The sequence below is a fragment of the Salvelinus fontinalis genome, unplaced genomic scaffold (assembly GCF_029448725.1).
Source record: "Salvelinus fontinalis isolate EN_2023a unplaced genomic scaffold, ASM2944872v1 scaffold_0328, whole genome shotgun sequence".
Taxonomy (NCBI): Eukaryota; Metazoa; Chordata; class Actinopteri; order Salmoniformes; family Salmonidae; genus Salvelinus; species Salvelinus fontinalis.
Genome location: NW_026600537.1, coordinates 110291 through 133584, shown reverse-complemented (window position 1 = coordinate 133584; position 23294 = coordinate 110291). Strand labels below are relative to the sequence as shown.

The 23294-nt window shown below is 45.7% G+C and overlaps 1 protein-coding gene across 1 annotated transcript in view; it reads left to right on the top strand.

Annotated features, from left to right (window-relative positions):
* The window catches only part of LOC129845635 (histone deacetylase 4-like), a 51590-nt gene extending 46001 nt beyond the window's left edge, over positions 1-5589 (top strand). The window contains exons 14-22 of the mRNA XM_055913475.1: positions 360-467; positions 625-768; positions 905-1024; positions 1110-1207; positions 1670-1788; positions 3476-3609; positions 3792-3876; positions 5015-5147; positions 5234-5589. Coding sequence (XP_055769450.1) covers positions 360-467; positions 625-768; positions 905-1024; positions 1110-1207; positions 1670-1788; positions 3476-3609; positions 3792-3876; positions 5015-5147; positions 5234-5276 — 984 coding nt within the window. The 3' untranslated portion in view covers positions 5277-5589. The remainder of the gene's footprint in view (positions 1-359; positions 468-624; positions 769-904; positions 1025-1109; positions 1208-1669; positions 1789-3475; positions 3610-3791; positions 3877-5014; positions 5148-5233) is intronic.
* The last annotated feature ends 17705 nt before the right edge of the window (positions 5590-23294 follow it).

Sequence of the window (23294 nt, the reverse complement as noted above, 5' to 3'; positions counted from 1 at the left end):
CAGCTATCATGCTAGCTTACGGTAACAGCTATCATGCTAGCTTATGGTAACAGCTATCGTGCTAGCTTATGGTAACAGCTATCATGCTAGCTTACGGTAACAGCTATCATGCTAGCTTATGGTAACAGCTATCATGCTAGCTTACGGTAACAGCTATCATGCTAGCGTATGGTAACATGCAAGCTGTTACCACAGACGTCCAGTCATTGTGCTTATGCTAGTTAGCAACTCCTTTCAAACTGCACGCAGACATAAAAATGGTATCCACAAGTTAATCTGACTCTGGGGAAGTAGATAAAGGGCTTCACTGCCAACATCCCAAAGTGTCCCTTTAACTGTGACGATGATGATGATTGCAGGTGGACAGTGACACCATCTGGAACGAGGTCCATTCCTCTACTGCAGTTCGTCTGGCTGTGGGTTCTGTGGTGGAGCTGGTGTTCAAAGTGGCCACTGGTGAACTGAAGGTGCGTCCTCTCCACCCTCCTCTCCTTTTCATCCCTCTATCCCTCCATTAAGGTTAGGTCGCCCTACGTTTTTTCCCCCCTTCACAAAAAATGCATTCAATCTCTCCCCCTCGTGGATGGAGTTGTGGGTAATGTAGTTGTTGCGTCTGGCTCCCAGAACGGCTTTGCTGTGGTTCGACCCCCTGGACACCATGCAGAAGCGAGCACTCCCATGGGCTTCTGCTACTTTAACTCAGTAGCCATCGCAGCCCGACTGCTCCAACAGAGACTCAACGTCTGCAAGATCCTCATAGTAGACTGGGTGAGTTTGTGCTGGTCCTTCACCTGACCTTTTAAAGAGAAAGTGGGTTTTGTAAATGACTAGAATTACCATCGATGTAAGAAGAAGAAAAAATTGGACAATGGTCATCTGATTGGCCATGTGTGCTGTCCATCAGGATGTTCACCATGGCAACGGGACCCAGCAGGCGTTTTACGACGACCCCAACGTGCTGTACCTGTCTCTCCATCGATACGACGATGGAAACTTCTTCCCTGGCAGCGGAGCACCCGACGAGGTAATGGTGACAAATCTCATGGAAACGTGTGTGTGTGTGTGTTTGTGTGTTCTCATGGCTATTCCTCCCATCTGTTCTCTGTCAGGTGGGCAGTGGTCCAGGAGTAGGCTTTAACGTTAACATGGCCTTCACCGGGGGTCTGGAGCCACCTATGGGAGATGCAGAGTACCTGGCAGCCTTCAGGTAACACACAACACTTACCCCACCAGACATGCCACCAGGGTCTTTTCACAGTCCCCAGGTCCAGAACAATTTAAAGAAAGCATACAGTATTATATAGAGCCATTATTGCATGGAACTCCATTCCATCTCATATTGTTGAAATGAACAGCAAACCAGGTTTCAAAAACCAGATAAAGCAACACCTCACGGCACCATCCTCTCCCCTACTTGACCTAGATAGTTTGTGTGTATGTATTGATGTGTAGGCGATGTGTGCCAGTTTTAAATGTATGTAGTTCTGTCCTTGTGCTGTTCTTGTCTATTCATGTTCTGTATTATGTCATGTTTCATGTTCTGTGTGGACCCCAGGAAGAGTAGCTGCTGCTTTCACAGCAGCTAATGATTCTAATAAATTACCAAATATCAAAAAACACACATGCACTAAAGTTGCAAAACTGACCAACTCTCTTTCCCTCTCCCTAGGTCTGTGGTGATGCCCATAGCTAATGAGTTTGCTCCTGACGTGGTGCTGGTGTCCTCAGGCTTCGACGCCGTCGAGGGTCACCCTCCTCCGCTAGGCGGTTACACCCTCACCTCTAAATGTACGTGTAAAGTAGCACTGGTGAGATGATGTCTGGATCTTTTATCAGCTGACGCCTGAGGTCCAGACACACAACATGACAGACTGAAGATGATACACTACTTTTACACACTAGTATGTGGACACCTGTGGAATCCACTAACTTAATGGGGTGTCCACATACTAGTGTATGTCATGCGCTGTATTCTTTGCTGCTCTGGTATACAGTGCATTCGGAAAGTATTCATACCCCTTGACTTTGTCCACATTTTGTTGCGTTACAGCCTTATTCTAAAATGGATTAAATTAAAAATGTTCCTCGTCAATCTACACACAATACCCCATAATGACAAAGCGAAAACAGATTTTTTTAGACATTTTGCAAATGTATACAAAAAAACTAACAGAAATACCTTATTTACATAAGTATTCAGACCCTTTGCTATTAGACAAAACATTTTGCTCAGGTGCATCCTGTTTCCATTGATCATCCTTGAGATGTTTTACCTGTGGTAAATTCAATTGATTGGACTTGATTTGTAAAGGCACACAGCTGTCTATATAAGGTCCCACAGTTGACAGTGCATGTCAGAGCAAAAAACAAGCCCCCAAGAATCTTCCTAGAGCTGGCCGCCCGGCCAAACTGAGCAATCGGGGGAGAAGGGCCTTGGTCAGGGAGGTGACCAAGAACCCGATGGTCACGCTGACAGAGCTCCAGAGTTCCTCTGTGGAGATGGGAGAACTTTCCAGAAGGACAACCATCTGCAGCACTCCACCAATCAGGCCTTTATGGTAGAGTGTCCAGACGGAAGCCACTCCTCAGTAAAAGGCACATGACAGCCTTCTTGGAGTTTGCCAAACGGCACCTAAAGACTCTGACCATAAGAAACAAGATTCTCTGGTCTGATGAAACCAAGATTGAACTCTTTGGCCTGAATGCCAAGCATCACGTCTGGAGGAAACCTGGCACCATCCCTACGGTGAAGCATGGTGGTGGCAGCATCATGCTGTGGGGATGATTTTCAGCGGCAGGGACTAGGAGACTAGTCAGGATCGAGGGAAAGATGAACGGAGCAAAGTACAGAGAGATCCTTAATGAAAACCTGCTCCAGAGTGCTCAGGACCTCAGACTGGGGCGAAGGTTCACCTTCCAACAGGACAATGACTTTAAGCACACAGCCAAGACAACGTAGGAGTAGCTTTGGGACTGAATGTCCTTGAGTATCCCAGCCAGAGCCTGGAATTGTACCCGATCGAACATCTCTGGAGAGACCTGAAAATAGCTGTGCAGCGACGCTCCCCATCCAACCTGACAGAGCTTGAGAGAATCTGCAGAGAAAAATGGGAGAAACTCCTCAAATACAGTTGTGCCAAGATTGTAGCGTCATACCCAAGAAGACTTAATGCTGTAATCACTGCCAAAGATGCTTCAACAAAGTACTGAGTAAAGGGTCTGAATACTTATGTAAATGTGATATTTCAGTTTTTATTGTTAATACATTTGCAAAATTTCAAAAAACCTGTTTTTGCTTTGTCATTATGGGGTATTGTGTGTAGATTGACGAGGAAAAACATTTATTTAATCAATTTTATAATAAGGCTGTAACGTAACAATGTGGAAAAAGTCAAGGGGTCTGAATAATTTCCGAATGCACTGTATTGATGATCCCTCTCTCTGCCCCTCCCTTCACACACGCCCTCCCCTGCAGGTTTTGGGTACCTGACGCGTCAGCTGATGACCCTGGCGGAGGGTCGCGTGGTGCTGGCATTGGAGGGAGGTCACGACCTCATGGCCATCTGTGACGCCTCTGAGGCCTGCGTCTCTGCTCTGCTGGGCAACCAGGTGAGGGAAGGAGAGAGAAAGGAGGGCAGGAATCAGGAAGGGTAATGATCAGACTAGATCATTTATAGTGGTCTGGTGAAGAACTGAAATGGAGAGAGAATGGGTGAAGGTGGAATGGTGTGTGTCCAGTTATCAGAGTTATCAGATAGCACAGTTTGACAGTGTGCATGTGTTGTCCACAGCTGGATCCTCTCCCTCAGGCGCTTCTGGAGCAGAGACCCAACCAGAATGCTGTGTCCTCCATAGAGAAGGTTATAGAAACACACAGTGAGTACCAAGCACAGGTTCCTATCTGAGATTGAAGAGGCAGGAAGTTCTCCCTTAACTTATTCCTGTCTTAAAGGTTGAGTAAATTAGTTTTTTTTGGTCCACAAATGTTCCCATATTTCTATTAGATGTACTGTAAATAGTTTATGATTAGTGAATGCGGTAATTTAATTATTTTGTTAGATACTGCTCCCTATTAGCTGAAATCAAATTTTAGCTATCGCGCTGTTCAGGCCAAACCTAGCATTGAATCATGGGAATTTTGTTGCGCTATGCAGACATTCTCTTTCTTCTGAGGCACGTGTTGCTAGGCAACCCCCCGGACTTCCCCGGGCAGGCCTGCCCCTTCCTGGGCCTGGGCTATAGCCAGTGTGAGAAATGTTTATGCTATGAAACTAAATAAATACTACACTCTGACCAACAAAACATGAGAGTGCTAGACAAATCAAGGAATGTGAACTTCAAAGCGTGATGTAGTTTTATTGGGATTTGCAGCTGTTGCTGGTAAGTAATGAATCTGCTAGCTTCTGAAGTTAACTTACTGGTCCTTTAACATTGTTCTCTCTCTATCCTCCTTCTCTCGCTCGCTCCCTCCCTCTCTCTCGCTCCCTCCCTCTCTCTCGCACCCTCCCTCTCGCACGCTCCCTCCCTCTCGCACCCTCCCTCTCGCTCCCTCCCTCTCTCTCGCTCCCCCTCTCTCGCTCCCTCCCTCTCTCGCTCCCTCCCTCTCTCGCTCCCTCCCTCTCTCTCGCTCCCTCCCCCTCTCTCGCTCCCTCCCTCTCTCTCCCTCCCTCTCTCTCGCTCCCGCCCTCTCGCTCCCTCCCTCTCTCGCTCCCTCCCTCTCTCTCGCTCCCTCCCCCTCTCTCTCTCCCTCCCTCTCTCTCGCTCCCGCCCTCTCGCTCCCTCCCTCCCTCCCTCTCGCTCTCTCTCTCGCTCCCTCCCTGCCTCTCGCTCCCTCCCTCTCGCTCGCTCCCTCCCTCTCTCTCGCTCCCTCCCTCTCTCTCGCTCCCTCCCTCTCTCTCTTGCTCCCTCTCTCTCGCTCCCTCTCTCTCTCTCCCTCTCGCTCCCTCCCTCTCGCTCCCTCCCACCCTCTCTCTTGCTCCCTCCCTCCCTCTCGCTCCCCTCCCTCTTTCTCCAGGTAAGTACTGGCGCTCCATGCAGCGTGGATCCCCCAGGCTGGGCCTGTCTGTGCTGGAGGCTCAGAGAGGAGACTCGGAGGAGGCTGAGACCGTCAGCGCCATGGCCTCTCTCTCCGTGGCCAACAAACAGAGGTAGGTCACCATAGCTACTACCACCCAGTTCTATTGAGATGCACCCATTTTGCTGACGCACCTTTCTCTTCTCTTGTTCCCCTTAGCAGGTCGGAGGAGGAACCCATGGAGGAGGAAGCACCATTATAGGGGGGGAAGCATAAGGGCGTCGCACCGTGACTGTCGGCCTCTGCAGCTCGGAAGACTACCTTCTGGAGAGTCTCGACTGTCCCTTTCATTTAGTCCCTCCGCGCCGTGCCTATCACCTTGATTGGCAGATCCTCTGCCAATGAGGGAGAGGGATGGGCTTCAGAGTAGGGAGTCAATGGGGATATGATATGAAGGACGGAAGTGACAAAGCGCTGCAGCCAGGCAGCTCAGCGTGGTCAGCTCACCGTGACTCTAAAGAGACGTTTGTTTCTGCCAGTCAGACTGAGGCATCCCCAGAAGACGCCCCCAGAAGACGCCCCCAGAAGACACCCTAGCACCGAGGCAGGGCGTGGGTACTCAGAGTGGAGGCGGAAAATTGAAGTCTTACTCCTGAAGGGAAAGATCTGGTGCTTTACAGAGCTCCCCCGTGGCCAAATATGGAGACAGAGGACAGGACAAGTCCGGCTGTCACACACAGCTTGGACATTTATTTTCTCTCCTGCTTTTGTCCCCCTAAATGGAGGACATGCTACTGATGGAGATGGTGGTTACTGATGAGCGATGGCTGACAAAAAAGCCCTTAGGAGAATTGTCGGGCTGTCATTGGCTGAGGACAGTAGACTTGACTGTGGTTGGCCGTTGAGCAAGCGGCGTTTGCCGTTATTAGATGATGAGGCTATTGGATCTTTGCCTTATTGATGCAGCTGGTAGTTCTGTGATGGAGGGTCCACCAATGAGAGAGTGCCTTTGTGAAGCTCTGATGGATTTCAGGATTGTGTCAGAAATGAAGATTGCCTTAAATGATGTTCCTGACCAGGGGAGAGAGAGAAATACATGTTCCTGTTTGAAAGAGGACGGGATGGTGGGAAATGATATTTCAGCATGTTTACCAGGATTGTGATGTAGACCGCGTTTGTCTCTCACAGCCTCTTTTAGGGGTTCTTATACTTTTGGATTGATCTATTTTTCTGTAAAAATGCTTCAAAAAGGTAGTTGCAAGCAAACATTTAAAACGTTCAACTTCCAGTTGATTCGTAAAGCACTGTTGAAGGTTAGCATTTAGCCTTATGTAGCTTCCCTTTATCACATAACGAATCGCTAACGGGGAAAAAGCATGTCTCACCAGAAAGACCTGCCGGTTAGAAGGTCATCCAAAAAGAAGTAGTCAAGCAAAAAAAAGCCAAAGCATGTGTTTGCATCCAGCTCTTTCGTACCACTAGTAACAGCAGACATACACAGTGTTGCTGCTGGCTTTCTCAAACAAGGCTTTTGATACCAAGCACACTGTTCGGGAGGTAACGGCTCAAACATGTATATCTCAACCTTTTGTTAAATGATTATTCAATTCCAATGTATTGTTTGGCAACTACCTTAGTTAATAGTTACTATAAACATCTTGTCATGTATATTGAATTGAACATATTGTAAAGCCAAGTGTTAATTTGCCATCTTTGAAACTATCATTTCCACATCAAGCTGGTCAGTTGACTATACCATCATCAACTTTTTCTTAATCAATGATCTCAAGTGTGTGACAATTCTATTTTTGGCATGTATGAAAATCTCTAATTTTGAACATACTTTTTATATTTGCGTGTTTGTCATTTTGCGTTGTTACTCTGTACAGTTGATGTGCCACTTGCTCTTAGTGTCCTCATCATGCATTGGGATGGAGAACAGCCTTTCTACTTTATACCAGGATTCCAGCAATTGTCTATTTACTTACAGAATGATCCTGTTTACAGAGAAGTTCTACATGGAAAACCTAGAAATATATTATATACATGAGAGCGATGACGTTGTGAAAGAGAATAGCTATGGCAAAGATGGTATCACTCCAGTAAATAACTCTAAAAACCTTATGTGGGGGGTTGAGGTTGACTGTCCTGGTTGGAGCAGGCCCTGGTTGGAGCAGGCCCTGCACTTAGCAGCACTGTATTTGGTCTCTTTTCCACACATCACTCTGAACACAAAAGGGGGAACACACTGATTTGTTTTTGTACTGTATTGTTCCTGGCTGCTCTGTAGCTAGCTAGACTCTAAAGACAAGCATGGGGCATTTTAAAGACACTTAGCTTTCGCGTTTTACTTCATTGGGACCAACCAAAATGACATACCGAGGTTACATTTGACACGATAACACACTGTTGTTGATTGATAGCATGACTACTGCTGTGCTGCCATGGTTACTGTACATTAGCATACCTCAGACTTCAGAAAATGTTGTGATATCACTTCTTCCTATTGTAGCTACATTAGTCGTGTTGTCAAGAAAGAGTCATGATATTAGTGGGTAGGCTTGGTCTCATTGTAGTTCAACTATTCTCATCCCTAGTAAATAACTCCTTTTAGTTGTCAATAATGTTCTTACACTCATTTTGGTAGTATCATGTTTCCGTTTCATGATTTAGTAAACATTGTATTTATTTTTGCTTTGCTTTATGTTTGCTCTCAGACTCACCGTTCCTATGAATTGTTTCAGAGCCCCCGGGTTTGGAATGTTCCTTTAAAGAACATTTCTTTAACGTTTCTGTTTTTTTTCTTTCACGGCCTCTAATTCTCTGCATGGTTTGTCTGTCCGCATGCCTGTCTGGCTGTACGTCTGTGTAACACTGTATTTGCACAGTAGAAGAAAACTGGAGGACTAAATCCCATCCCAGAAACCCCAGCGTGAATGTCTCTTCTTCTTTGGTGTACTAAGGATACAAAGGACTTAACTTGTCAAAATGAATTCCACATTAGATTTTTTTTAAATTAAATGCTCAGTTTTTGTAGGGAAATTACCCAGCACTTAAACAAGATGATGGACAATAGACTTGACTGTGTAAGAGGAATATGGATTAGCTAGGCTAATCTCCGAGTGTATTTATGCTGGCTTCACATGCTCATGGGAAATGGGGAAGTGGAACAATTAAGTCCAACATGATTGTGTTTAAGTGCTTTTGAAGTCGGAAAAATTCTTCAACCAATAGGATTTTAGCTAGCTTATCAAGGTTTCTAATAATAAAGTTAGCTAGCTTGCTTAACATTGACAATATGGTCAAACTACCTTCTCCATATTGATGAGGTCGTAGTTGTCAAACTGATTTGTTATTTTTTGGTCAGTGGTGAAACATCACAACTCGCCAACTCGGGCAACAACAGTTTCCCACTTGGAGAGTCGCTCAAGTGGAACTTCTCAGTTGGAAATAGGAACTTCCGATACCACATGAACGTGGCATTACACCCATCTAGACTGCTTGTCTCTCCCTAAGAGTGTTTCTAGGGTGTTGGGGACAGACACACAAAGTAGACAATGGCTAAAACATCAGACCTTTAAAACACTCCATATGTGGTTGATTGGGAAGGGAATTTTCTGCAGACTCTTATCCACTTAAGCCAGTTGTATTTAAAACCACTGTGTTTAAAAAGAGCTATTCTCGGTTTACATATGTAAATGAAAAAGTTATTTTTGTTTTCTTTCCATTCCATTGTTACAAATGATATCTTGTTGGGACCTATATGCTTTTGACATTTTGTCTCAGACATAAACTCTAAAATATATTTCTGAAAAATGAAGTTGTCTTGTGTGTTAATTGTGATGCTATATTTATAAATCCAAAAATGTATAGTTACCAGACCTATGTCAAGTCAATATGTTCTTGAGTATCAAAGGTCCTGTCCAGAAAGCACAACCGTCCTAGGCACTGGTGTAGATCTGGGCCAGTATCCATAAAGCGTCTCAGTAGAGAGTCCTGATCTAAGATCAGTTTCGCCTTTTTGATAAGGAATTAATAAGATTACTGGACAGAAGATCATAGATCAGCACCCCTACTCTGAGACGTTTGATCCGTACGACCACTGAAACGATTAGAGACCCGAGAGAGTTTGGGGAGAGAGTCTCTCTGTTTGCAACTCGCTGGGTGAACCATGTACCTGCAGGGTGGTCGTAACAGCAGCGTGACACATTGTAGAGTAACTTCCCCTGGAGTTTCACTAGATGTCAGCGGAGACGTAAAATAAGATGTCTGTGTTGGAGAAACACATCTGAGGAAGAGAACAATATGAGACCGTTAGTTTGTTAGCCGCCCAGATATCTGTTCGGCTTCAACTCAGTTATTCATCACAAAATGCATCAAAGCCATACATTACCAAGTGTATTTCAACAGCATCGCCATAGGAACTACAACCAGTTATCACAATGTTAGGAGAAAATAATCAAATCTAGTTGTAAATAATCTAGTCTCTTTCTCCTAATGTGAAACACTAACAATACTGGTGTTTAGTTCTCAACACTGTACTGTGAAATGGTAAATTACTATCCTGATTAAACCAGACTTAATCCTAAGCATGCTAACCAGGCTTTAACCAGGCTAGTTAATGACTAATATGTAAGGGAAATGTGAGGACAGCTCTGGTAGATACTGAACACCTAAAAGGCCTACAAGTGCAAAGGTAATGCTTGAAGATGGAGGACAATGCTCTATAATAATTTAGCATGTACTGTCGGTTAGCAGCAGGCTGGATGCTTCTAAATCAGTGTGATGCATAATTACATTCAGAGAGCGAGAAGAGGGACGCCCACACATCCTTGCCCGTGCATTTCAATGTACTACCCTACTCAGCCTGTTCATAACAACTAGGAGAGCCCATGATAATTATATTGTGTAATGTGTGTGTGAGCCTGGAGGGAAATGCAGTGCTAACTTCAAGTGTATATTATGTATCTTCTCTCACCTACTCTGGCACAACACATTTACATTTGAGTCATTTAGCAGAGGCTCTTATCCAGAGCGACTTACAGTGAGTGCGTCAATCTTCTAAATAGCTAGGTGAGACGACAACACATCACAATCGTATCAAGTGCATTTTCCCTCTAAGTGTTTGTTAGCTAGTAGGAAAAGTGCCTTTTTTAAGATCCTCAGCAGTGGAACACAGATGGAAGCGTTCAATAGGAATCAAAGAAATGTTTTATTAGTCATACACACTCAGGCTCATGGCTGTTCCCTAAGTGATGCTGTAAGCAATGGTAATAGGCTGGCCTTAGCAGAGAGATTAACAGGTGCTGTAGTGGCAAACAGAATATGGCAACCAAACTAACATAAGCTTTGGATTGGGGATAGGATCGGTGTTATCTGGTGATTCAACTTGTTGGCAACTTACATAAACATGAGTAGTACATATATCTGTCTTTATACTATGGGCATGGCCAGATTACCAACCGGGCACAAGCCCAAAAATTATTATTACGAAGAGCGAAAAGATACGAAGAGATTTTCAAAGCTAATTTCCTGCAATTCTACACAGCATATTCTTCTCTCTGCCCTATGGTAAAATGTGTAGAATTGCAGGAAGTCTGCTGGGCCCCAAATGCGGTGGTCTGTCCCTTTTTAAAGCAGTAATCGTTCCTCCGGGGCTTAAGTTTTACGTCACTGGTTATTTGGACGAGATGATCTGATGCTAGATTGAGATTGTGTGATTGTAATAGTAATATTAGACATAATAGACACCCCCTTTTATTGTTATTTTGGGGTAATAACTTTTGACATGTGGCTCATTCACATGGTACTGTAAAGCAGACTAGTATTTTAGTATATGAGATGGTTTTGTGGTTATTACTGAGTGCTGCCTAGTCAGGCACCGTTAGGCCAGCTAAGAGGTTTTAGGGGTCGTCACTAATTACCAGAGCCACACAGTCATAAACCCTGCCCATTTCTTCAATTTCTCTTATTAAAATGTTATTTTAAACGTAACCTTAACCACACTGATTTCAGGTGAGCAAAGATGTGCATAAAAGTGTTTATACATTCACTTGACATGTGTATTAACAAGTAAGGGTATCAGGGAGATATGTGATGCTGAAGTTATAAAGAAATATACCTACAGATGTAGGATCTTAATTTGACACCGTTTACTACAGCGGGAAAATAATCCTGCAGCAACTGGAAATGTGAGTTATGTGTATTATAATTAATGGACATTTTATGAAGGGGTTGATACCTTTTTTGTTAGGGCAACTTTAAAGTGGACATGACAAACTTTAGAAGCCTTTTTAAACCTTGAATATACGACAAGTTTGCATTTCCTGCAGCGCAGGGAAATTCTCAGCAACAAAAGAGTGATCAAATTAAGATCAAACAGCTGTACTGTGTTTAATCCTAAGTGCCTAGCTAGCCAACTGGCTAGGTGGTACGTCATAGTGAGTTATGAAATTAGCCGTCTGTAACCTAGAATTTGAGTGGAAATATATCAGTATTTCACTGTTTATTAATGTGAGAGAAGTGTTTTGCACAAGTTTAAATCCTTTAAGAGAATGAGAATTGACATATTTGTGATTGAGATGATTGACCATCAGTAGGAGACCTAGTGATGATAGAGGCAGCATGTCTGATGTACCCCGTCTGTCTTGGGATTTCAGAATAGAGAAGTACACGTTCTAAACTGCGACAATAGGACCCCCTTGCTTCTCCAATAAGGTCGACATGTTGGATGAGAGTAGAAGAGGTTAAGACAAGAATGTTTGCTCTCTCTCACAGGGGCTATGCCAGGAATGTGGGGAATCCCATTGATCCCAGTGTGTCCCGGTATGGCTCCGAGCATTCCCGCAAACGTTATGGGAAACCCAAGCCAGCTACCTGACTGGGTGAAACGTGACACCTGTTGGAACATGGTAGACAGAGACAGGAGAAACTGCACTACGGGTCCTGAGAGGAGAGTTACCTGTGGGAAGGGCTCTCTCTCGTTCCTTTCCTTCTTTGTCACATTGTTTTCTCTTTCTCCCTCTCTCCCTGTGATTCCTCTCTCTCTCTCTCTCTCTCTCTCGCTCTCCCACTGCATGGAGGAGGTGGAGGTTGCATTTGCCCTCTGACCCCTCTCTAACTTCATGTGACGGGGCCACTCAGTAGCAGCAGGGGATTGTGGCTGTCGGTGGAGAGGCCAATAAGAGCCCTCCTGAAACTCCTCCAGATCAAGAGCATCACTACCCGAACGCCTGTTCTTCATCCGTTACCCTGGCAACAACACAGCTCAGCACGAGTTCTTCTCTTGGCCAGAAAGTGTGTGTATGTGTGCGTGGGTAGCCAAGGTTCTCCCGAGCTGTTCAGCAAGCCTCCCTGCTGTACGTTGCCATACAATTCTAGCAACCGCTAGATAGATAGAGATGGAGTAAAACAAAAGAGCTGGAAAAGTAAATGTTTACTGCATGGCCTAAATGCAGAATAGATGTTTCTCTCTGTCACTGAAGTTAATCTCAAACTGGTCCTTGGACAAGATTCTGTCATCTATTTTAGAAATGCTTAGAAGATCCGGAATGGTTTGTGTGTGTGTGGGCAGCAGTAGGTACCGTTACATTGGTGTGGGTTATATTTGGTGTGGGTTGTATTTGGTGTGGGTTGTAATTGGTGTGGGTTGTATTTGGTGTGGGTTGTATTTGGTGTGGGTTGTAATTGGTGTGGGTTGTATTTGGCGTGGGTTGTATTTGGTGTGGGTTGTATTTGGTGTGGGTTATATTTGGTGTGGGTTATATTTGGTGTGGGTTGTAATTGGTGTGGGTTGTATTTGGTGTGGGTTGTAATTGGTGTGGGTTGTATTTGGTGTGGGTTGTATTTGGTGTGGGTTATATTTATTCATAGTTGTGTTGATCCACAGGCTTAGATGGTTTCATCTCCCTTCTACACTGGTGAATTAGGAACACGTCTGGGCTTTTGTGTTCTGTTCCGACAACCCACGTGTGTGTGTGTGTGTGTGTGTGTGTGTGTGTGTGTGTGTGTGTGTGTGTGTGTGTGTGTGTGTGTGTGTGTGTGTGTGTGTGTGTGTGCCTGTGTGTGTCTGAGAGAGAGTGGCCCCATGTTCTCCATCCCTCCTCCTCCTCTGTTCACTGAAGACACTTCTCCTTCTTCTCTTAAAATGAGTGGGCTTTAAGGCTGAATATTGAATGTTGTAGGATCAGGCAAAGTTCGACACATGCACAGGTGTAGGCAGGATAGCGGGCTAGAATCACTCATGCAGATCAATGTCTAACAAGACATATTATTCAAATGACTCATTGTCAATCACTCATATTGTGTAACACCACTAGTCACTGCAAAAAAGTACTCTTTCAACAACTTTTTGAATGTATCATTGTTTAACTTCCAAAACATACTTTGTGACTTCAGCTGTATGACAACCCAGGGCACATCTTGATGCTGTTAAGAGCCAGTCACACCAACCCCTGGCATGACTTAGCCCGGAGCCCTCCATGAAGATCACAGCCCCCTCACCAGGTGCTTCAGAAAATGAGGGCGTCTTCTTCTTAGCATTTTAGCAGCGTTGCTTGGCAACCGAAAATTAGCCCCGGCTCTGTCAAACACAACATTGTGATTGGGCAAAATGGTCACTTGTTGTCAGTCGAATTCTGATAATGCCTGTTGATCCAATGACAATGTTTCTCTGCTCAGAACATGTGCTCTTCAACAGGAGCGGGGCTTGAGGGGGGCACTGATTTGTGTGTGTTCACATGAAAGATATGTCTGTCTTGCTTTGTGTTGTATCTATTCATCCATGAAAATAAAGGAGAGCCGCACACTCTAGGATACACGCACACACACACACACACACACTCCTTGCTCCTTGTGCATTCACACTTCTCCTTCGTTGCTATGGCTTCGGGAGTCATATCTCTTTGTGTACAATTGATGTCTGCCCGTCAAGGCTGTTGTCTGACAAAGATATTGTCTTGAAAAGATGAATCATTTTGCTCCACACTGTATGTGCTGCCTTGAGACTACTGATGGAGAGAGACTCATATGAGAGTCCAACACAATTCTCCTCAAATACAGCAGCTCAAACAACTGAAGACGATCGGAAATCTTTGTGGCTCAACCTTTTTGATCGAAAACATTGACATCCTCAACATCGACATCGTGTTTATGAAATTCTCAGACCTGAACTAAATTGCATTGTTGTCGTGTACAGCATATGATACTTCACATCACACCTGTTGAGGGTTTGCAGTGTTACAATTCTGTCCACGTTTCATTTTCAATTTCATTTTGATCAAGTTGATCATGTTGATTGTGCTTATAGACAGCAAAAGGCAGTACCTCCAATATTTCCTGCTTTTTTTTTTACCCAGGAGTCAAGAGAGCGGTTCTTTGCCAGTATACGCCTACACACCCCATGTGTTCTTTCTCCCTCTGAGAACACACACACACACACACACACACACACACACACACACACACACACACACACACACACACACACACTGCATGCTCACAGATACATATACACACATTCATACATAGAAGCATGCATTTCAAAAAGCGATTGAATAGGCTGTTCAGGGTCAGCTCCCCAAGGCAGAGATACATCCCATGGTCTTTATATGGTATGACAGAGCAAATACTACTCACTTACTTTAGATCCTATTCTAATATCCTATACCAGCTTAAGATATGTTGTATAAAGCACACGTGGGAATGAATATACATTTAAATTGTGTCCTTGTACTTAGTATTGTTTTGTAATGTATCTTTCAATGTGTCCTTCCATTATCCATCTATTACATGGTAGTTAGTGTTTGCAGCAGTAGTAGTAGTCGCAGTAGTAGCAGTAGTAGCAGTAGTAGTAGTAGTAGTAGTAGTAGTAGTAGCAGTAGTAGTAGTAGTAGTAGTGACAGTGTAACTACTGATATCCAAATAAAGGGATATATTTTTCATATAACATCAGTATTTATGCTGCAATTAAAGTAATAGATTATTCTTATTATTACGAGCCCTATGAAAGCGTCAGTTCCATTTCAGGGTGATTCCTCCTCTGCCTGTAGCAGTGTTCTCTCCACAGACCGCACTGTGAGTCAGTATCACACAGAACCCACGCCTGCACCCACACACACCCACCGGCCGTATGCACACACACACTCACATACGTACGCACACATACACACAACGTGTTCTCACACACACACGTACTCTCCAACAGTTATGTTACAAAGAGACTCATGTGACTGTTACTAAGGTTTCAGCTGCAGCAGTCATCCTCCTGGGTCTGGTGGGTTCTTGGCCCCTCACCAACTACAGATGCAGGTTGTGGAGGTGGCCAAAGGGGGATTCCCACACATTCCTCTGTGTGTGTGTGTGCGCACGTATAATGTGATTGTGTGCATGTGGTATGCATGTGTGTGTGCGTTCTTGTGCATGTGTGTGCATGCATACAGTATATGATTGTGTGTGTGTAGTACCTGGCTGACTCTAGCTTTACGTGACAGTTGCGGACCTTTAAAAAGGCCTCTCTCTGAGGTCACAGGGTTCTCCTGAACAGTACATCTCTGCTCCTTTTGTCCTGGGCGTTGTAAAGCACATTCCATAGCAAGAGGCTGACCACTCAGCAAGAGGAACTGGATTCGCCGCCCGCCCGGGGCGTCCACCAAAATGCCTGCAGAAAAAATACCAGCCCACCTAAAACCAGCAGGATGAGTGTTCCAGCGCACCCAGCAGGATGAGTGTTCCAGCGCACCCAGCAGGATGAGTGTTCCAGCGCACCCAGCAGGATGAGTGTTCCAGCGCACACAGCAGGATGAGTGTTCCAGCGCACCCAGCAGGATGAGTGTTCCAGCGCACCCAGCAGGATGAGTGTTCCAGCGCACCCAGCAGGATGAGTGTTCCAGCGCGCCCAGCAGGATGAGTGTTCCAGCGCTCCCAGCAGGATGAGTGTTCCAGCGCGCCCAGCAGGGTGAGTGTTCCAGCGCGCCCAGCAGGATGAGTGTTCCAGCTCGCCGAGCAGGATGAGTAAAACCAGCGCACCCAGCAGGATGAGTGTTCCAGCGCGCCCAGCAGGATGAGTGTTCCAGCGCGCCCAGCAGGGTGAGTGTTCCAGCGCGCCCAGCAGGATGAGTGTTCCAGCGCGCCCAGCAGGATGAGTGTTCCAGCGCGCCCAGCAGGATGAGTGTTCCAGCGCGCCCAGCAGGATGAGTGTTCCAGCGCGCCCAGCAGGATGAGTGTTCCAGCGCGCCCAGCAGGATGAGTGTTCCAGCGCGCCCAGCAGGATGAGTGTTCCAGCGCGCCCAGCAGGATGAGTGTTCCAGCGCGCCCAGCAGGATGAGTGTTCCAGCGCGCCCAGCAGGATGAGTGTTCCAGCGCGCCCAGCAGGATGAGTGTTCCAGCGCGCCCAGCAGGATGAGTGTTCCAGCGCGCCCAGCAGGATGAGTGTTCCAGCGCGCCCAGCAGGATGAGTGTTCCAGCGCGCCCAGCAGGATGAGTGTTCCAGCGCGCCCAGCAGGATGAGTGTTCCAGCGCGCCCAGCAGGATGAGTGTTCCAGCTCGCCGAGCAGGATGAGTAAAACCAGCGCACCCAGCAGGATGAGTGTTCCAGCGCGCCCAGCAGGATGAGTGTTCCAGCTCGCCGAGCAGGATGAGTAAAACCAGCGCACCCAGCAGGATGAGTGTTCCAGCTCGCCGAGCAGGATGAGTAAAACCAGCGCACCCAGCAGGATGAGTGTTCCAGCGCGCCCAGCAGGGTGAGTGTTCCAGCGCGCCCAGCAGGATGAGTGTTCCAGCGCGCCCAGCAGGATGAGTGTTCCAGCGCGCCCAGCAGGATGAGTGTTCCAGCGCGCCCAGCAGGATGAGTGTTCCAGCGCGCCCAGCAGGATGAGTGTTCCAGCGCGCCCAGCAGGATGAGTGTTCCAGCGCGCCCAGCAGGATGAGTGTTCCAGCGCGCCCAGCAGGATGAGTGTTCCAGCGCACCCAGCAGGATGAGTGTTCCAGCGCACCCAGCAGGATGAGTGTTCCAGCGCGCCCAGCAGGATGAGTGTTCCAGCGCGCCCAGCAGGATGAGTGTTCCAGCGCGCCCAGCAGGATGAGTGTTCCAGCGCGCCCAGCAGGATGAGTGTTCCAGCGCACCCAGCAGGATGAGTGTTCCAGCGCGCCCAGCAGGATGAGTGTTCCAGCGCACCCAGCAGGATGAGTGTTCCAGCGCACCTAGTCTATATTATTGTGTACTTTGTGTGCCGGTGTGGGAAGTGTATCCTCTCTTGTCTTCTATTGTTTCACTGTCGCTGACTGTTTTTTGTAAAGAGGGAGGCCGCCCTCAACAAGACTCTCCAAGCTTTGCCGCAGAAAAGAAAACATTGGAATGATTGGCAGAGTTGTCTATTGCAGTTGCAAAATACAATGTTCTCTTTGGAAATGGACTACCTCTCGAGAATGGCAGGAATTGTACTAAATCGGTCAAATTCTTCCAATCATGACACTGCAGAATCTCTAGAAGGACTATTTATATACAGCTAGTGCTGTATTGAATTGACTGTTTTTGGAAAATGATATTAAAATAGAATAGTGAATCATCATGAACCATACTCCAGATGTAGAGAAGACATAAGAGAGTGAACCGACCCTCCGTCTTTATCAAATAAAAACAGGCTGCACATCTACTTCAGCAGTAAAGTTTGAGGTTATGCATGACACACCACAGGACATGGTGAAACTGGTTCCTTGTTTGCCCTTCATTTTGAAACACCTACACATCTCCAAGCCAGAGACACAAAAGGGATGGTGTAATTAATACGGGGCAATATAAGCCCCAAAAATGATACTGTCTAATATGGGTTCTTGTTGTGCTCTGTCAATGTTCTGTGCTTGCATGCAAAGCATTCTCCCTAAACACATGATAACACTCCTCTTCTCATTTTGCCCAGTGCCCAACAACTACCTCTTAGAGAGTACTCTTTCCTTCCCAGCGGTGATTTGAAATGTAATTAATCGTACATTCTGAGTGACTTAACTGTCTGATAGCCTCCCCCCCTTTCTCTCACTCTCTCTCCCCCTCTCTCTTTCTCCCCCCTCTCTCTCCATCTTACTCTCTCTCTCTGTCTTTCTCTCACCCCCCTCTCTCTGTCTTATTTTCTCTCTTACTCTCTCACTCGATCTCTCTCTCTCTCTCTCTCTAACAGTCAGTCTGTTTTCATATTCCGGTGAAGAAGTGTATATTTTCCACCCACCCAGATTTTAGCCCTTTAGACACCAATACATTACCTGAATGTAAATGACTATGGTGTGAGCCAGCCACTCTCTGGGAATATTGCTAAAACATTCAGTGAGATGATTCAAGCTACACCGCACAGAGACTCGATAACGCATACTTTCATTACATAAGTCAGAGTTACTGTCTTTTTCCATACAATTGTCACATACTGTAGGCTGAACAGAAAAACATTGGATTCCTTACATCTAGAGTAGCTTCAAAAACATTGGTCTAGTTTCACCCGTTTGGGTCGAGGCACAGCAGGTCTTCTGATCCATGGATTTCTCCCCAAACTGCTGGTTAATTCATTCTAATTAGATTTGACCCTTGTGACTCTTGAGGTTAAATAATTCCCATTGATTGTGTGCTGGATGCTGTTGCTCAGATAGTGGATGGAGCAGAAAGAAACTGTGGCTGTTATATAAGGGTTATAGCTAGTCAAAAATCAAATCAAATATATATGGCCCTTCGTACATCAGCTGATATCTCAAAGTGCTGTACAGAAACCCAGCCTAAAACCCCAAACAGCAAGCAATGCAGGTGTAGAAGCACGAAAGGCCAAAACCTAGGAAGAAACCTAGAGGAACCAGGCTATGAGGGGTGGCCAGTCTTCTTCTGGCTGTGCCAGGTGGAGATTATAACAGAACATGGCCAAGATGTTCAAATGTTCATAAATGACCAGCATGGTCAAATAATAATAATCACAGTAGTTGTCGAGGATGCAGCAAGTCAGCACCTCAGGAGTAAATGTCAGTTGGCTTTTCATAGCCGATCATTCAGAGTATCTCTACTGCTCCTGCTGTCTCTAGAGAGTTGAAAACAGCAGGTCTGGGACAGGTAGCACGTCCGGTGAACAGGTCAGGGTTCCATAGCCGCAGGCAGAACAGTTGAAACTGGAGCAGCAGCACGGCCAGGTGGACTGGGGACAGCAAGGAGTCATCATGCCAGGTAGTCCTGAGCCATGGTCCTAGGGCTCAGGTCCTCCGAGAGAGAGAAAGAAAGAGAGAGAGAATTAGAGAGAGCATACTTAAATTCACACAGGACACCGGATAAGACAGGAGAAGTACTCCAGATATAACAAACTGACCCTAGCCCCCCGACACATAAACTACTGCAGCATAAATACTGGAGGCTGAGACAGGAGGGGTCAGGAGACACTGTGGCCCCATCCGATGATACCCCCGGACAGGGCCAAACAGGAAGGATATAACCCCACCCACTTTGCCAAACCACAGCCCCCACACCACTAGAGGGATATCTTCAACCACCAACTTACCATCCTGAGACAAGGCCGAGTATAGCCCACAAAGATCTCCGCCACGGCACAACCCAAGGGGGGGGGGGGGGCAACCCAGACAGGAAGATTACGTCAGTGACTCAACCCACACAAGTGACCCACCCCTCCTAGGGACGGCATGAAAGAGCACCAGTAAGCCAGTGACTCAGCCCCTGTAATAGGGTTAGAGGTAGAGAATCCCAGTGGAGAGAGGGGAACAGGCCAGGCAGAGACAGCAAGGGCGGTTCGTTGCTCCAGAGCCTTTCCGTTCACCTTCACACTCCTGGGCCAGACTACACTCAATCATATGACCCACTGAAGAGATGAGTCTTCAGTAAAGACTTAAAAGTTGAGACCGAGTCTGCGTCTCTCACATGGGTAGGCAGACCATTCCATAAAAATGGAGATCTATAGGAGAAAGCCCTGCCTCCAGCTGTTTGCTTAGAAATTCTAGGGACAATTAGGAGGTCTGCGTCTTGTGACCGTAGCGTACGTGTAGGTATGTACGGCAGGACCAACTCGTAAAGATAGGTAGGAGCAAGCCCATGTAACGCTTTGTAGGTTAACAGTAAAACCTTGAAATCAGCCCTTGCCTTAACAGGAAGCCAGTGTAGGGAGGAGTAATATGATCACATTTTTTGGTTCTAGTCAGGATTCTAGCAGCTGTATTTAGCACTAACTGAAGTTTATTTAGTGCTTTATCCAGGTAGCCGGAAAGTAGAGCATTGCAGTAGTCTAACCTAGAAGTAACAAAAGCATGGATTAATTTTTCTGCATCATTTTTGGACAGAAAATTTCTGATTTTTGCAATGTTACGTAGATGGAAAAAAGCTGTCCTTGAAACGGTCTTGATATGTTCGTCAAAAGAGAGATCAGGGTCCAGAGTAACGCCGAGGTCCTTCACAGTTTTATTTGAGACGACTTTACAACCATCAAGATTATTTGTCAGATTCAACAGAAGATCTCTTTGTTTCTTGGGACCTAGAACAAGCATCTCTGTTTTGTCCGAGTTTAAAAGTAGAAAGTTTGCAGCCATCCACTTCCTTATGTCTGAAACACAGGCTTCTAGCGAGGGCAATTTTGGGGCTTCACCATGTTTCATTCAAATGTACAGCTGTGTGTCATCTGCATAGCAGTGAAAGTTAACATTATGTTTTCGAATGACATCCCCAAGAGGTAAAATATATAGTGAAAACAATAGTGGACCTAAAACGGAACCTTGAGGAACACCGAAATTTACAGTTGATTTGTCAGAGAACAAACCATTCACAGAGACAAACTGATATCTTTCCGACAGATCAGATCTAAACTAGGCCAGAACTTGTCCGTGTAGACCAATTTGGGTTTCCAATCTCTCCAAAAGAATGTGGTGATCGATGGTATCAAAGGCAGCACTAAGGTCTAGTAGCACGAGGACAGATGCAGAGCCTCGGTCTGACGCCATTAAAAGGTAATTTACCACCTTCACAAGTGCAGTCTCAGTGCTATGATGGGGTCTAAAACCAGAGTGAAGCATTTCGTATACATTGTTTGTCTTCAGGAAGGCAGTGAGTTGCTGCGCAACAGCTTTTTGATTTTTTTTTGAGAGGAATGGAAGATTCGATATAGGCCGATAGTTTTTTATATTTTCTGGGTCAAGGTTTGGCTTTTTCAAGAGAGGCTTTATTACTGCCACTTTTAGTGAGTTTGGTACACATCCGGTGGATAGAGAGCCGTTTATTATGTTCAACATAGGAGGGCCAAGCACATGAAGCAGCTCTTTCAGTAGTTTAGTTGGAATAGGGTCCAGTATGCAGCTTGAAGGTTTAGAGGCCATGATTATTTTCATCATTGTGTCAAGAGATATAGTACTAAAACACTTAAGTGTCTCTCTTGATCCTAGGTCCTGGCAGAGTTGTGCAGACTCAGGACAGCTGAGCTTTGGAGGAATACGCAGATTTAAAGAGGAGTCCGTAATTTGCTTTCTAATGATCATGATCTTTTCCTCAAAGAAGTTCATGAATTTATTACTGCTGAAGTGAAAGCCATCCTCACTTGGGGAATGCTGCTTTTTAGTTAGTTTAGCGACAGTATCAAAAATACATTTTGGATTGTTCTTATTTTCCGCAATTAAGTTGGAAAAATAGGATGATCGAGCAGCAGTGAGGGCTCTTCGATACTGCACGGTACTGTCTTTCCAAGCTAGTCGGAAGACTTCCAGTTTGGTGTGGCGCCATTTCCGTTCCAATTTTCTGGAAGCTTGCTTCAGAGCTCGGGTATACCAGGGAGCTAGTTTCTTATGACAAATGTTTTTAGTTTTTAGGGGTACAACTGCATCTAGAGTATTGCGCAAGGTTAAATTGAGTTCCTCAGTTAGGTGGTTAACTGATTTTTGTCCTCTGACGTCCTTGGGTAGGCAGAAGGAGTCTGGAAGGGCATCAAGGAATCGTTGTGTTGTCTGAGAATTTATAGCACGACTTTTGATGCTCCTTGGTTGGAGTCTGAGCAGATTATTTGTTGCGATTGCAAACGTAATAAAATAGTGGTCCGATAGTCCAGGATAATGAGGAAAAACATTAAGATCTACAACATTTATTCCATGGGACAAAACTAGGTCCTGAGTATGACTGTGGCAGTGAGTAGGTCAAGAGACATGTTGGACAAAACCCACTGAGTCGATGATGGCTCCGAAAGCCTTTTGGAGTGGGTCTGTGGACTTTTCCATGTGAATATTAAAATCACCAAAAATTTGAATATTATCTGCTATGACTACAAGGTCCGATAGGAATTCAGGGAACTCAGTGAGGAACGCTGTATATGGCCCAGGTGGCCTGTAAACAGTAGCTATAAAAAGTGATTGAATAGGCTGCATAGATTTCATGACTAGAAGCTCAAAAGACGAAAACGTCATTTTATTTTTTGTAAATCTGAAATCCGTAAATGTTAGCAACACCTCCGCCTTTGCGGGATGCACGGGGGATATGGTCACTAGTGTAACCATGAGACGAGGCCTCATTTAACACAGTAAATTCATCAGGCTTAAGCCATGTTTCAGTCAGGCCAATCACATCAAGATTATGATCAGTGATTAGTTCATTGACTATAACTGCCTTTGAAGTGAGGGATCTAACATTAAGTAGCCCTATTTTGAGATGTGAGGTATCACGATCTCTTTCAATAATGGCAGGAATGGAGGAGGTCTTTATCCTAGTGAGATTGCTAAGGCGAACACCGCCATGTTTAGTTTTGCCCAACCTAGGTCGAGGCACAGACACAGTCTCAATGGAGATAGCTGAGCTGACTACACTGACTATGCTAGTGGCAGACTCCACTAAGCTGGCAGGCTGGCTAACAGCTAGTCTCTGTGTCCATACAAGGCCTGAATTAAGAACACATCTTCCTAGTATTAAGGCTGTCAATATAATAGCTGATGAAGGAAGGGAAATGGGTAATGACGTTCAATACTAAGATGTGAATTGTGTGTCGGCGCTGGAGTGCTTCGCGTGGGGTATGGAGTGGTCAGCTGGCGAGTGTTTTCTGGGTAGGTACTGTGGAGGCTAAAAGCTCTGGAAAGCAGTGTGTGGGATGGAAGTCTCCTCTCTCTCACACACACACACGCCGACACGCACACGCCGACACGCACACGCCGACACACACGCTCTGGAGTGTTAAGCTGAGGGTGGGAGGCGCTAGGTAGTTAAGCTTGCTTGCAGCTAGCCCATTGATCAGTATGGACTGGGACTGCCACAACAGACACTGCTCACAGACAGACTGACCAACAGACA